The following is a 13,543-nucleotide window of genomic DNA, read 5'->3' on the forward strand; positions in this document are numbered from 1 at the left end:
GGCATTCACTGGTAAAACCCCTGTATTACTGAAGTGTATGCACTGACTGGTGTCTGATAGCGCCCCCTACAGTACAGGGAGGTATTACATGTTCTGTATACTTTACCTGTATTACTGAAGTGTATGCACTGACTGGTGTCTGCTAGCGCCCCCTACAGTACAGGGAGGTATTACATGTTCTGTACTCTTTACCTGTATTACTGAAGTGTATGCACTGACTGGTGTCTGATAGCGCCCCCTACAGTACAGGAGGTATTACATGTTCTGTACACTTTACCTGTGCCAGGGTTAGCTGCTCCTTTGGACACCAGGTGAGGGCGACTCCATTACTATTTTTAGTACATTGCGTGTTCTGTACAGGACCCCCAAAGAAGCTCCTGTCCTCTACGTAGACCAGTGTTTCCCAAGCAGGGTGCCCCCAGCTGTTGCAAAACTACAACTCCCAGCATGCCCGGACAGCCTTTGGCTGTCCGGGCATGCTGGGAGTTGTAGTTTTGCAACAGCTGGAGGCTCCCTGCTTGGGAAACACTGACATAGACAGTGATTACAGCTCCCAGCATATATTTCCTACTTTTATATGTAAGGATTTGCTTTATCTCTATTAGTTATCTACTTATTTTTCTTTAATCCTCACTTTTTCCTATTTTTGGATGACATTTTGGTGCCTTTAGAACCAATTACTAGGTTTCCATAGAGTTCTGGTCTCAACATACAATGGTTTCAACATACAATAGTCGTCTCAGAACCAATTAATATTGTAACTTGAGGGACCACTGTACAGTGTATCATATTGGCTTTTAAGCCAGCTAGCCATTTAAAATAAAACAAAATACAATCGCCCATGAACCTATACATGCTACATAGCATAATCAATACTGATTAAAATTTCCATGCACAGTGCTGTAATTATAACCTATCACTGCCACCTAGTGGCCACTGAGCACAATTTCTTTATTATTTTGATAAAAATAAAAGTTAAGTCTTAAAATTATTTTGGGTGTCTCTAGTCAGGGTTAACCCTGAGGGGATTTATTTCCCCAAGGAATTTTTGTTGTATTATATAAGTGAGTGCCCAGAGACCCCCAAGGGGAACTCTTTTTGGTAGTGTTTGATATATCTCATAAGGAAAATACAGTGGTCCCTCAACATATGATGGTAATCCGTTCCAAATGAACCATCGTTTGTTGAGGGATCAGTGCAATGTTAAATATAGGAAGGTATACTCCCCTGTCCCAGCCGCTCCGGACCGTCTCCGCTGCCTGGGATCGTCGTTCCTTATCGCCTTGATCATGTCGCTACGCACGCCGCTCCTATTGGATGACGGGACGGCGTGAGCGGTGACGTGATGACGACAATGGATAGCGACGGCGATGCAGGGGATCCCGAAGAGGACGGTCCAGAGCTCCGGGGACAGGTAAGTGATCTTCAGCGGACCACACGGGGCACCTTAAACGGCTATCCGGTGGCAGCTGAAGCAGTCTGCGCTGCCAGAAAGCCGTTTATGCGATGGCCCCGACATACAAAAGCATCGTACGTTGATGCTGCCTTCAACATCGTATGTCGGGGCCATCGTAGGTCGGGAGTCACTGTAATGTTTTTCTGCAGTATATCAGCATATATGTCTATTTTTAATATATATATATATATATATATATATATATATATATATATTTAAATTAGCTCACCACACCACCTTCACAGGTAGTGTGTCCTGCAAAACAGCTCAGGCTCCATTTAAGAAGTCTCAGAACTGATTGGGATTTATGCCAAGCCAGAACTCTCTCCAGAAGAAAAGAGGACCCATCTTCAGACACCTGAAGAGGTGTCCTCTCCCCGAGGAAAGTACTGACCCCATTTAAAGCCACAGGCCTCTCACCACAGCCAAGCCAGATCACCCTGCTCTGTACTGACGATTGGCAAACACCCCGAAACAGCTGCCTGCAGATGGGTCCTCTTTCCTTCTGGAGAGAGTTCTGGCTTGGCATAAATCCCAATCCGTTCTGAGACTTCTTAAGTGGAGCCTGAGCTGTTTTGCAGGACACACTACCTGTGAAGGTGGTGTGGGGAGCTAATTTAAATATTTTTTTACCCAGAAGCCTGTGGAGTGCTAAAATGGCCTAACTTGAATCTCCGTTACACCTGAAGAGGTGTCCTCTCTCCGAGGAAAGTACTGACCTCATATATATATATATATATATATATATATATATATATATATAGATATGGATGCCGCAGCACACAAAAAGGGTTCAGGTGCAAAAACAGTGGTTTATTCCATGGTAATACAAACAAGCGACGTTTCAGCTGCCAGTGCAGCCTTTTTCAAGCTTGAAAAAGGCTGCACTGGCAGCTGAAACGTTGCTTGTTTGTATTACCATGGAATAAACCACTGTTTTTGCACCTGAACCCTTTTTGTGTGCTGCGGCATCCTTCCTAGATGTCTGACTAGCTTTGACCTAAGCTTCCTTCGCTGCTTGCACCACCATTACGCTATTACAGGACGTGCTGTCCCAACCTGGTTTTTGTAGTGTATGTGTATATATATATATATATATATATATATATTGATCAGTAATCAAAATTATAATGGTCATCCTTATCACTACAACTCCATGCAAGACATCACAGCTAGGTGACATGTAGGAGTTTTATTTATTGTAATACCACAACTCTTTGTATCAATGTCCAAGAATATGCAGCTCCACCCCGGCCACTCTGATATACCTGTGCGACGAACCCGCCGGCACCGCCCCGGCTTCTAGCAAGTAAATCCAACGAAAAGTAATGCGCAATACTGCTTGAAACGCGTCAGTAGTCTTTATTGTACCTGTGTCTTATCCTGTGAATCTCCAATACAATGCAAGGTTTTAACTGGATTACCTAGTGCTGGACATCTGTCTTTTTGTTGGAACAGCTCCTTGTTTGCCTTGATAGTGTAGCTGGGACTTGATAGAAGTTGTAGTACGGGCACAGGTACAGAGACATGGGGGAGATTTATCAAAACCCGTGCAGAGGAAAAGTCACCCATAGCAACCAGTCAGATCGCTACTTTAATTTTTAAATGGGGCTCTCGAAAATAAAAGAAGCAATCTGATTGGTTGTTATGGGCAACGGGTCAACTTTTACTCCCATAAATCTCCCCCATAGGGTGTAGACCAATGAAATATGGGGAAACATCAGCCGTTAGTATCCCCTGACAGCTTATCTGGGACATGGAAACATAGAACTCCACTAATTCCATGTAAGACTTAACCAACAAAATAAACTAAATATAAAGTAAGAGCCCAGACCAGAATAATTTTGGGTTGATAAAGGCTACGATGTTTATTAACATAATTAATTAAATACAATATGAAAAAATATAACATAACAGAATAGATGAATACATATGTCCCCCCGTGATAACCAGACGGGCGACTTATCCCCCTAAACATCGCAACAAAATTTTTTTTTAAAGGAATAAATATGTTGAAATAACAATATTACCGGTAGTTAACCCCTTAAGGATGCAGGTCGTAAATGTACGTCCTGGTGCGGTGGTACTTAACGCACCAGGACGTACATTTACGTCCTGTGCATAACCGCGGGCATCGGAGCGATGCCCGTGTCATGCGCGGCTGATCCCGGCTGCTGATCGCAGCCAGGGACCCGCCGGCAATGGCCGACGCCCGCGATCTCGCGGGCGTCCGCCATTAACCCCTCAGGTGCCGGGATGAATACAGATCCCGGCATCTGCGGCAGCACGCGATTTCAATGAATGATCGGATCGCCCGCAGCGCTGCTGCGGGGATCCGATCATTCAGAACGCCGCACGGAGGTCCCCTCTCCTTCCTCCGTCCGGCTCCCGGCGTCTCCTGCTCTGGTCTGAGATCGAGCAGACCAGAGCAGGAGATGACCGATAATACTGATCTGTTCTATGTCCTATACATAGAACAGATCAGTATTAGCAATCATGGTATTGCTATGAATAGTCCCCTATGGGGACTATTCAAGTGTAAATAAAAAGGTAAAAGTAAAAGTTAAAACAAAGTGAAAAATCCCCTCCCCCAATAAAAAAGTCAAACGTCCGTTTTTTCCTATTTTACCCACAAAAAGCGTAAAAAAATTAATTTAATAGACATATTTGGTATCGCCGCGTGCGTAAATGTCCGAACTATTAAAATAAAATGTTAATGATCCCGTACGGTGAACGGCGTGAACGGAAAAAAAAAAGTCCAAAATTGCTACTTTTTTCATACATTTTATTTAAAAAAATTATAAAAAATTTATTAAAAGTTTTTTATATGCAAATGTGGTATCAAAAAAAAAGTACAGATCATGGTGCAAAAAATGAGCCCCCATACCGCCGCTTATACGGAAAAATAAAAAAGTTAGAGGTCATCAAAATAAAGGGATTATAAACGTACTAATTTGGTTAAAAAGTTTGTGATTTTTTTAAAGCGCAACAATAATATAAAAGTATATAATAATGGGTATCATTTTAATCGTATTGACCCTCAGAATAAAGAACACACGTCATTTTTACCGTAAATTGTACGGCGTGAAAATGAAACCTTCCAAAATTAGCAAAATTGCGTCTTTCTTTTTAATTTCCCCACAAAAATAGTGTTTTTTGGTTGCGCCATACATTTTATGATATAATGAGTGATGTCATTACAAAGGACAACTGGTCGCGCAAAAAACAAGCCCTCATACTAGTCTGTGGATGAAAATATAAAAGAGTTATGATTTTTACAAGGCGAGGAGGAAAAAATGAAAACGTAAAAATTTAATTGTCTGAGTCCTTAAGGCCAAAATGGGCTGAGTCCTTAAGGGGTTAAAGGGGTATTCCAGGAAAAAACTTTTTTTATATATATCAACTGGCTCCAGAAAGTTAAACAGATTTGTAAATTACTTCTATTAAAAAATCTTAATCCTTCCTCACCTATGACACTTTGCAATCTATATGCACCCAACCATAGCCAAATTCCATTTTTAAGTAGAGTACTTAACAAGTTGTCCAGGTTGCCTCCAACAACATTATTGATAGGAGGTGATTTTAACCTTCCCTTTTCCGCAAAATTAGACAGGACGTCGGTCAATCACCCAATACCCCCACAAAATACAATTCGCTTATCTCAATTATTTTGTAGGATTATAAGGAAACACCATATATATGACCTATGGCGTTCCCTTCAACCTAATGTTAAGGAATATACATTTTACTCCCATGCACATACAACACACTCGAGAATCGACATGTTCTTTGGGAATATCCTGGCCTATAGGTTAACCAAAACCTCAACAATACTCCCGATTACGTGGTCGGATCATGCACCGATCATGTTGGAATTAGCCGACCCTTCCATCCCAAGAAGAATTTGTCACTGGAGATTAAATCAATCTCTTCTGAAGAAAGCGGACAATAGGGATAGATTGGGGGCGTGCATTAAGGAATACTTTGAACAAAATATAGGGACGGTCTCATCTTGTTCGGTCTTATGGGAGGCCCATAAGACAGTAAATCAGAGGTCAATGTATATCGTTGGCTTCCCAGCTCAAAAAAGACCTACTAAAGAATACAGTGGAACTAGAAAACAAATTAAAAGCTCTGGAGATTAGGTTACAGACATACCCCACAGTCTCACTACTGCGTAAAATAACTAAGATACGTAATGAATTGAAGGATTTGGAGATGAATGTGGCGGAAAAACTGGTCTCCTACTCCAGGTACAAATATTATGCTAGGGCCAATAAACCACACACCCTGCTTGCCTCTCAACTGAATTCTCAGCCCTCACAATCTAGTCCCTTTGCAGTAAAAAATAATAGTGGTCACTTAGTCTATAGCCCTGAAGGTATAGCTGATCTATTTAGGGAGTTTTACGCTAAACTTTATAATTTACCTTCCTCCCTACCTCCCACAGCCGAGGAAAGAGATTCTCTTCTTCAAAATTATTTTGATAATTGTGGCTTACCGAGGATTAAGGAGTCTGACTTACAAATTTTAAATTCCCCGATCACCTTGGATGAAATCCATGATACAATTAAGCAGCTACCCAATGGTAAATCTCCTGGACCGGACGGCCTACCTTACTCTTATTACAAAACTTTTATCGAAGTTTTATCTCCACACATGCAAATTTTATTTAATTCATTTATGCTGAATGCAATTGTACCTTCCTCCATGCTAGGCTCATATATTACCGTACTGCCTAAATCAGATAAAGATCCAACAGACTGTGCAAATTACAGACCAATATCCCTGTTTAATTCGGATCTAAAGGTATTTACTAAACTATTGGCCAATCGTCTGAGGGTGGTTCTCTCTTCTTTAATCAACAGGTACCAGGTGGGTTTTATACAGGGTAGGCAGGCGGGAGACAGTACGAGAAGGAATATGGATATAATAGATATGTTGAACAAGACCAACATGCCCGGGGTAATTATCAGCCTTGATGCTGAGAAAGCCTTTGACAGGCTAAGTTGGCCATTTTTAATGAATACTCTCCGCACATTTGGAATAAATGGTCCGTTCTTCTCGGCTGTCTCCAACCTATACACAACACCATCCGCCCAAGTAAGACTTAAACATGCAACATCAAAATACCTACCAATTTACAATGGGACGCGACAGGGATGCCCCCTCTCCCCTTTACTTTTTGTACTCAGCATTGAGCCCCTAGCAGCATATGTCCGTAGAAATGCTGATATTACAGGGGTTAAGTTGGGTTCCAAAGAATTTAAGATATCGTTGTATGCGGACGATGTTCTTCTAACATTGACCAAACCCCATACGTCGCTACCCAACCTTCTTAGGGTCATTGAAAAATATTCTAAAATGTCTGGTTATAAAATCAACTCAGATAAAACTGAAATACTGCCAATCAATATCTCACCTGGAGACTTGGAAATTTTTAAATCTAATTTTAATTATAGATGGCAAGAGAATACCTTGAAGTATCTCGGCATTAAACTCACACCGAACACTTCTCTTCTCTTTAAACATAATTTTCCTCCTTTGGTCCAGGAGATTAACACCTTATTGATCAAATGGAAGTCACTTCCTCTATCCCTCCTTGGAAGGGTTGCAGCAGTCAAGATGACAGTACTTCCCAAATTATTGTACATCATGGAAACTCTTCCAATTTTTATCTCTAAGGGGGCCCTAATGAAGTTTCAATCGATGTTACTTAAGTTCATTTGGAAGGGTGGGCGTCACAGGATCCCTATAGCAGTTTTAACTATGCCTAAAACATATGGAGGTCTGGCGTTTCCAGATGTATATAAATATTACTTAGCAGTACACTTAAGAAGGATTCCTTCTCTGACTGCAGTTAAACCGACCCATAAATGGTTGGAAATTGAAACGGAATGGATATCACCAGTCCATCCTAGCTCCTTAATCTGGACATGGCAGACACCCAAAATTCCTAAGAAAATACTCAAGTCTACTGCATTAACACTTAAGGTGTGGGAGGCAACCTGGTCAACATATGGACTTAAATCACCAAAGTCTCTATTTACCCCACTGATATCTAATCCCTCCTTCCCATCTAGTTACAGGAGTGATGTGGTCACACACTGGTTGTCAGCTAAACTCTTGTATTTGACGGATCTGATAGACCCGTTGAGACGTACATTAATCCCCTTCTCAGACTTGCAGTCCAAATATAATCTCCCAGATTCATCATACTCACTATATCAAGATGTGTACACCCAACTGACCTCCCTTACTTCAGCTGCGACCCTTCCTCCTATGACACCCTTTGAGTCTTTATGTAAAAATTCCACATCGACTCGAGGGCTTATATCAGGCATTTACTCTCTGTTACTAATACCACAGGATATCGCTAAAATACGACACTCTTATATGGACAAGTGGGAGGCGTACCTGGGTAAGACTCTAACTATTGGACAATGGCAGACAATTTGGTCAAATGCAGCTAAATCTTCTTCTTGTATAAATTATAGGGAAAATCAATATAAAGTACTCACCTTTTGGTACCATACACCCGATCTATTGAATCACATTTTCCCCCAGGTTCCACCCTTATGCTGGAGGTGCCAACAAGCCAGGGGTACGCTTCCACATATTTTTTGGGATTGCCCTGCCCTGGCTGATTATTGGAATTTCATCGGAATCCTAGTGAGGCGTCTTTTGGGGATACATTTACCTTTAGATCCATCTATATTCCTTTTGAATATGTTCCCTAGAAACCTTAATAAAACACAGACTAGACTTTTATTACATATCCTGACTGCAGCCAAGTGTGTAATAGCTAGTTGGTGGAATGAGAGTACACCTCCACCTATAAATGTATTACTAGATAGGATTAGAGAAATGAAAAGAATGGAATATTTTTCAGCGTCATTAGAAGACTCATTGCCGAAATTTTATGAAATTTGGCGGCTGTGGGATGAATACGACACATAGCAAGAACACCATAGACAAAATAAAAAATAATTAAAAAAATAAATAAAATAAAAAACTACCAAAAGGTTGAAGGGGATCATGCAGCTTGTCTTTTTAGTTTGTGTTTTTTAATTTTATCTATAACTACTTTTATTTCCTTTCGATTTACCCTTTTTTTTTTCTTGATTATTTTTTATTTTTTTATTTTTCATTTTCTTCTTTTCTATTTTTATTTTTCTTCTCTCTTTACTTAAAATGGAATATGTTCAGCAAGGCGGTTATACTGGTCATGTAGATAAGCTAACTTGCCATGTGTAGAATGGTAAGCTTAATCTATTTTCTATCGACTTACTTAATTAGGTATAAAAAAAAAAATTATAATTAAATAGCATGTATTGTATATTGAAGCATTGTGACAATGCTACTCATTGTTATTGTGATGTCATAACTTTGCTATATATATACATGACACTGATATGTTTTAATTTCCATTTTTGTCTTTATACCTTAGCTCTATTTTCCTTTGTTACCATTTTGTAAAATTGTAAAAACTAGAAATAAACAGTTTTATAAAAAAAAAAAAATCTTAATCCTTTCAGTGCTTATGAGCGTCTGAAGTTAAGGTTGTTCTTTTCTGTCTAAGTGCTCTCTGATGACACCTGTCTCGGGAAACGCCCAGATTAGAAGCAAATTCCCATAGCAAACCTCTTCTAAACTGGGCGTTTCCCGAGACACGTGTCATCAGAGAGCACTTAGACAGAAAAGAACAACCTAAACTTCAGAAGCTCATAAGTACTGAAAGGATTAAGATTTTTTAATAGAAGTAATTTACAAATCTGTTTAACTTTCTGGAGCCAGTTGATATATAGAAAAAAGTTTTTTCCTGCATAACCTCTTTAAAATATGGTTAAACAACAATACATTTTTTTTTTTTTAATATACAGTGGTCCCTCAACATACAATGGTAATTTGTTCCAAATGACCCATCATTTGTCGAATCCATCGTATGTTGAGGGATCCGTGCAATGTAAAGTATAGGAAGTTATACTCACCTGTCCCCGTCGCTCCGGACTAGGTCCTCACCGCTCCCGATGCTGTCCCAGGGGCTCCCGATGCTGTCCCGCTGCTCCGGCGTCTTCTTCGCGATCCTCCGGTGTCTTGCGCATCTTCTGCAGGGTCCGGGCCTCGCTTTCTGGTGACGTTATTACGTTGCAGCGCCGGCGCGGCGTGCGTAGTGACGTAATAACGACGCCAGAAAGCGAGGCCCGGACCCTGGAGAAGATGCGCAAGACACCGGAGGATCGCGAAGTGGACCCGGAGCAGCGGGAATAGGTAAGCGAACCTGCCAGGGATGCTTAAACTGCTATCCGACAGCAGCTTAAGCATTTTGCGCTGTCGGATAGCAGTTAATGCGATGGCCCCGACATATAAAAGCATCGTATGTTGATGCTGCCTCTGAGAGGCCATCGTATGTCGATTTGATCATATGTCGGGGCCATCGTAGGTCGGGGGGTTACTGTATATATATATATATATATATATATATATATATATATATATATATATATATATATATATATATATATATACACACACACACAGTGACCCCCGACCTACGATGGCCCCGACATACGATCATTTCCACATACGATGACCTCTCAGAGGCAGCATCAACATACGATGCTTTTATATGTCGGGGCCATCGCATTAACTGCTATCCTGCAGCGCAGACTGCTTCAGCTGCCACCGGATAGCCGTTTACGGTGCCCCGTGCTCTGTGCTGACGATCACTTACCTGTCCTCGGGGCTCCGGCGCGTCCTCTTCGGGATCCCCTGCATCGTCGGCGCTCTCCATCGTCGTCATCAGGTCGCTGTCCGCACGCCGTCCCGTCATCCAATAGGAGCGGCGTGCGTAGGGACGTGATGGCGGCGACGGAGAGCGAGGATGCCGGGGAAGCAGAGTCCTTGCTGGAGCGTCGGTGACACCCCGGGGACACGGCGACACCAGCGACATCCAGTGCAGCGGTGACGGTCCGGAGCGGCGGGGACAGGTGAGTACAACCTCCAATACCAGTGGTCTTCAACCTGCGGACCTCCAGATGTTGCAAAACTACAACTCCCAGCATGCCCGGACAGCCGTTGGCTGTCCGGGCATGCTGGGTGCTGTAGTTTTGCAACATCTGGAGGTCCGCAGGTTGTAGACCACTGTCCTATACTTTACATTGCACGGATCCCTCAACATACGATGGTTTCAACAAACGATGATCCGTTTGGAACGGATTACCATCGTATGTTGAGCGACCACTGTATAAGTAATAAAATAACTAATTGAGGGAGGGAGGGTCTTGCTATAGCGCCATTGGACTGACTACACAGCATAAAAGCCTGCAATATAAAGGGGTCACCTGCCGGCACCTCGAGGGCTGCAACCAATCAAGGAACAGCCTTGATAACGAACCACCACGAGGATATCTGAAGGGAAGGTATATATAAATATATATATATATATATATATATATATATATATAATAAAACAGAATCACATGCTAAAGGGGGAGGTACATACATCAAACACCCACTGTATAAAACAGCGGGGTTCCTGTTTCCATGTCCCCCCACCTTGCATGCACTTCAGGCGTCCTTACATGCTGGGAGTATCAACAATGCTGCATATTCATGACGACAACTAAAATATGGGGTAAATAGAACTTGTACTGTTGTAGACTTGCTGGGATTTGTAGTGCCAACACTGGTAGAGAGCCTCAATTTTCAGATTGTGAACATATCGGGCTGTGTAAGTCAACTCTGTAAGTCAAACTGATTTTTCTGCAATCTTTTAGGACCAGAGGACCTCAAGTTTGAGAGAGAGACCCTGAAAGAGCTGAAGACCAACAATCACCGCGAAGAGACGAGGAACAATGGGAGGAAGGAGGAGGGCCGGCCAGAGAGGCCTCGCTTCATGTTTAATATTGCAGATGGCGGCTTTACAGGTAACGGAAGGGATATGTCCACTTTTGCAACCAATTTTTATTGCTTTAATGCATCCAAAATAATGAACAAATGCTCTCTATGTGCAATCTGCCGTTTTGTGTACGCAGCTTCTATGCAGACCTATGTAGTCTTTAGTCATCTCTTACTCCCTGCCATCTGTTTCCTCTTCTGTTTGTAGAGGGTACTTGCAGGAGAGCATTAAAGGGGTACTCCGCCCCTAGACATTTTATCCCCTATGCAAAGGATGACGGAATAAGATGCCTGATTGTGGGGGACCCCCCGCGATCTCCCTGCTGCACCCGGCGTTCGTTTAGAGCGTCGGGTGCAGCGCAGGAGGCTCGTGATGTCACTGCCGCGCCCCACTTGTGACATCACGGACACGCCCCTTCAATGCAAGTCTATGGGAGGGGGCGTCACGCCCCCTTCCATAGACTTGCATTGAGGGGGCGTGGTCATGACATCACAAGCGGGGCATGGGCGTAACATCACGGTCCTCCTCCCCGCATCGCCAGTCATTCGGCACAGAACGAAGTTCGCTCTGTGCACCGGATGTCTGGGATGCCGCAGCCGAGATCGCGGGGGTCCACAGCGGCGGGACCCCATGATCAGACATCTTATCCCCTATACTTTGCATAGGGGATAAGATGTCTAGGGGTGGAGTACCCCTTTAATGCAACATCTGACTTCAGACTGGTTTGTGTGTAGTCGGTAACCATGGGGACACATAGGGTTTGTGTAGACAAAGCAAAGAGAATTTTTAATCAAGCCTTTTTGCAAAGTTGCTTAAAATTTTAGTTTTTCATGCATCAAAACAGGAAAGTTACAACGTGTTCTCTCTTTATCACTTCCCCAGAACTTCACACGTTGTGGCAGAACGAGGAGCGAGCGGCCATCTGCTCAGGCAGGCTGAATGAAATCTGGCATCGCCGCCATGATTACTGGTTACTGGCAGGAGTTGTGATGTATCCTTATCTTCTTGCATTTATTGCGGTTTATTGTATTTGCTATGAGGGTTTCATTCACACATACGGGATCTGGTGCAGATTTGATGCTGTGTTCAGTCATTTATGTACATTGATATCTGCAGAAGATCCTGTCTGTGTGAATGTGCCCTTTATGCTTTCTAAACTGCATACAAATAAGAAAAAAAACGACGCTCAGGATCCCAAAGGAAGTGGTCACACTCAGGTCAGCAACTTTATTTGATTTACAGCAATAAAACAATGACGCGTTTCGGGGTGAAACCACCCCTTCATCAGATTGACTGTAGTACATCTTATGCTTTCTAAGGCAGCAACATTTTACAAATTCTTGCTATGTTCTGTAATAAAACCATTCGCTAGGGCAGTGTTTTCCAACTGGGGTACCTCCAGCTGTTGCAACACTACAACTCCCATCATGCATGGACAGCCTTCGGCTGTCCATGCATGATGGGAGTAGTAGTGTTGCAACAGCTAGAGGCACTCTGCTTGAGAAACACTGTCCTAGAGGCAGCAGAGTGGGCAACCTAATATTCTATACCCCAATTCTGCTGCCCTTCTGTAAATTTAGTCAAAGAGAGGCGGACACAGCAGTGGTGTTGAAGCAAATATGGTGTAGGGCATATCCAGGAGTCGAAAAGCGGAGCTAATATTTACCAAAAAACAACAACACCCCTGTTCTCAGGTTGTGTGTGGTATAACAGCTGGGTTCCGTTCATATAATTGGAACTAAGCTGCAATTCCACATACAACCTGAGGACAGGTGTGGCGCTGTTTAAAAAAAAAAAAAAAAAAAAAGGAAATCAGCTCTGTTTTTCTGATCCTGGATAATCCCTTTAACTGGAAGTTTTCAGTCTATGAGGACAGCAATGTCTGTGCGGTCCTTGCGCCGACTTGTCCATTTGGCGCTGGGCACCATCGGACTCTCCGGCCTTTAATATTCCTTAATCTGTACATAGCCTTACAACTATAGCCTTCAGTCCAGGCAATCCTTTGTGAGTTAAACCCGTTCTGGACTCCCAGTTTGATACATTTTAACAATCATATCAGGACTGGTTAAGAAACTTCATGCCAATGGTGTGTTTGTAACTGAATGTACAGAATAGATGTAACTGTAGCTGTTAGTAACAATATTCCCATTTATTGTAGCAGATTCCAAATAATCAGATACTACATG

General features: G+C 42.5%; 1 protein-coding gene across 6 annotated transcripts in view; it reads left to right on the forward strand.

Annotated features, from left to right (window-relative positions):
• Window positions 1–13,543, forward strand: part of CHD3 (chromodomain helicase DNA binding protein 3) — a 152,032-nt gene that overhangs the window by 121,163 nt on the left and 17,326 nt on the right. For 5 of the 6 annotated variants that reach the window (XM_056570094.1, XM_056570092.1, XM_056570089.1 and 2 more), the window contains 2 exons: window positions 11,236–11,385; window positions 12,240–12,348. In XM_056570094.1, the coding sequence (XP_056426069.1) occupies window positions 11,236–11,385; window positions 12,240–12,348 (259 nt within the window). The remainder of the gene's footprint in view (window positions 1–11,235; window positions 11,386–12,239; window positions 12,349–13,543) is intronic. The other variant, XM_056570091.1, reaches the window with a different exon arrangement.

Source organism: Hyla sarda, chromosome 4 (genome assembly GCF_029499605.1).
Source record: "Hyla sarda isolate aHylSar1 chromosome 4, aHylSar1.hap1, whole genome shotgun sequence".
NCBI classification, from domain to species: Eukaryota; Metazoa; Chordata; class Amphibia; order Anura; family Hylidae; genus Hyla; species Hyla sarda.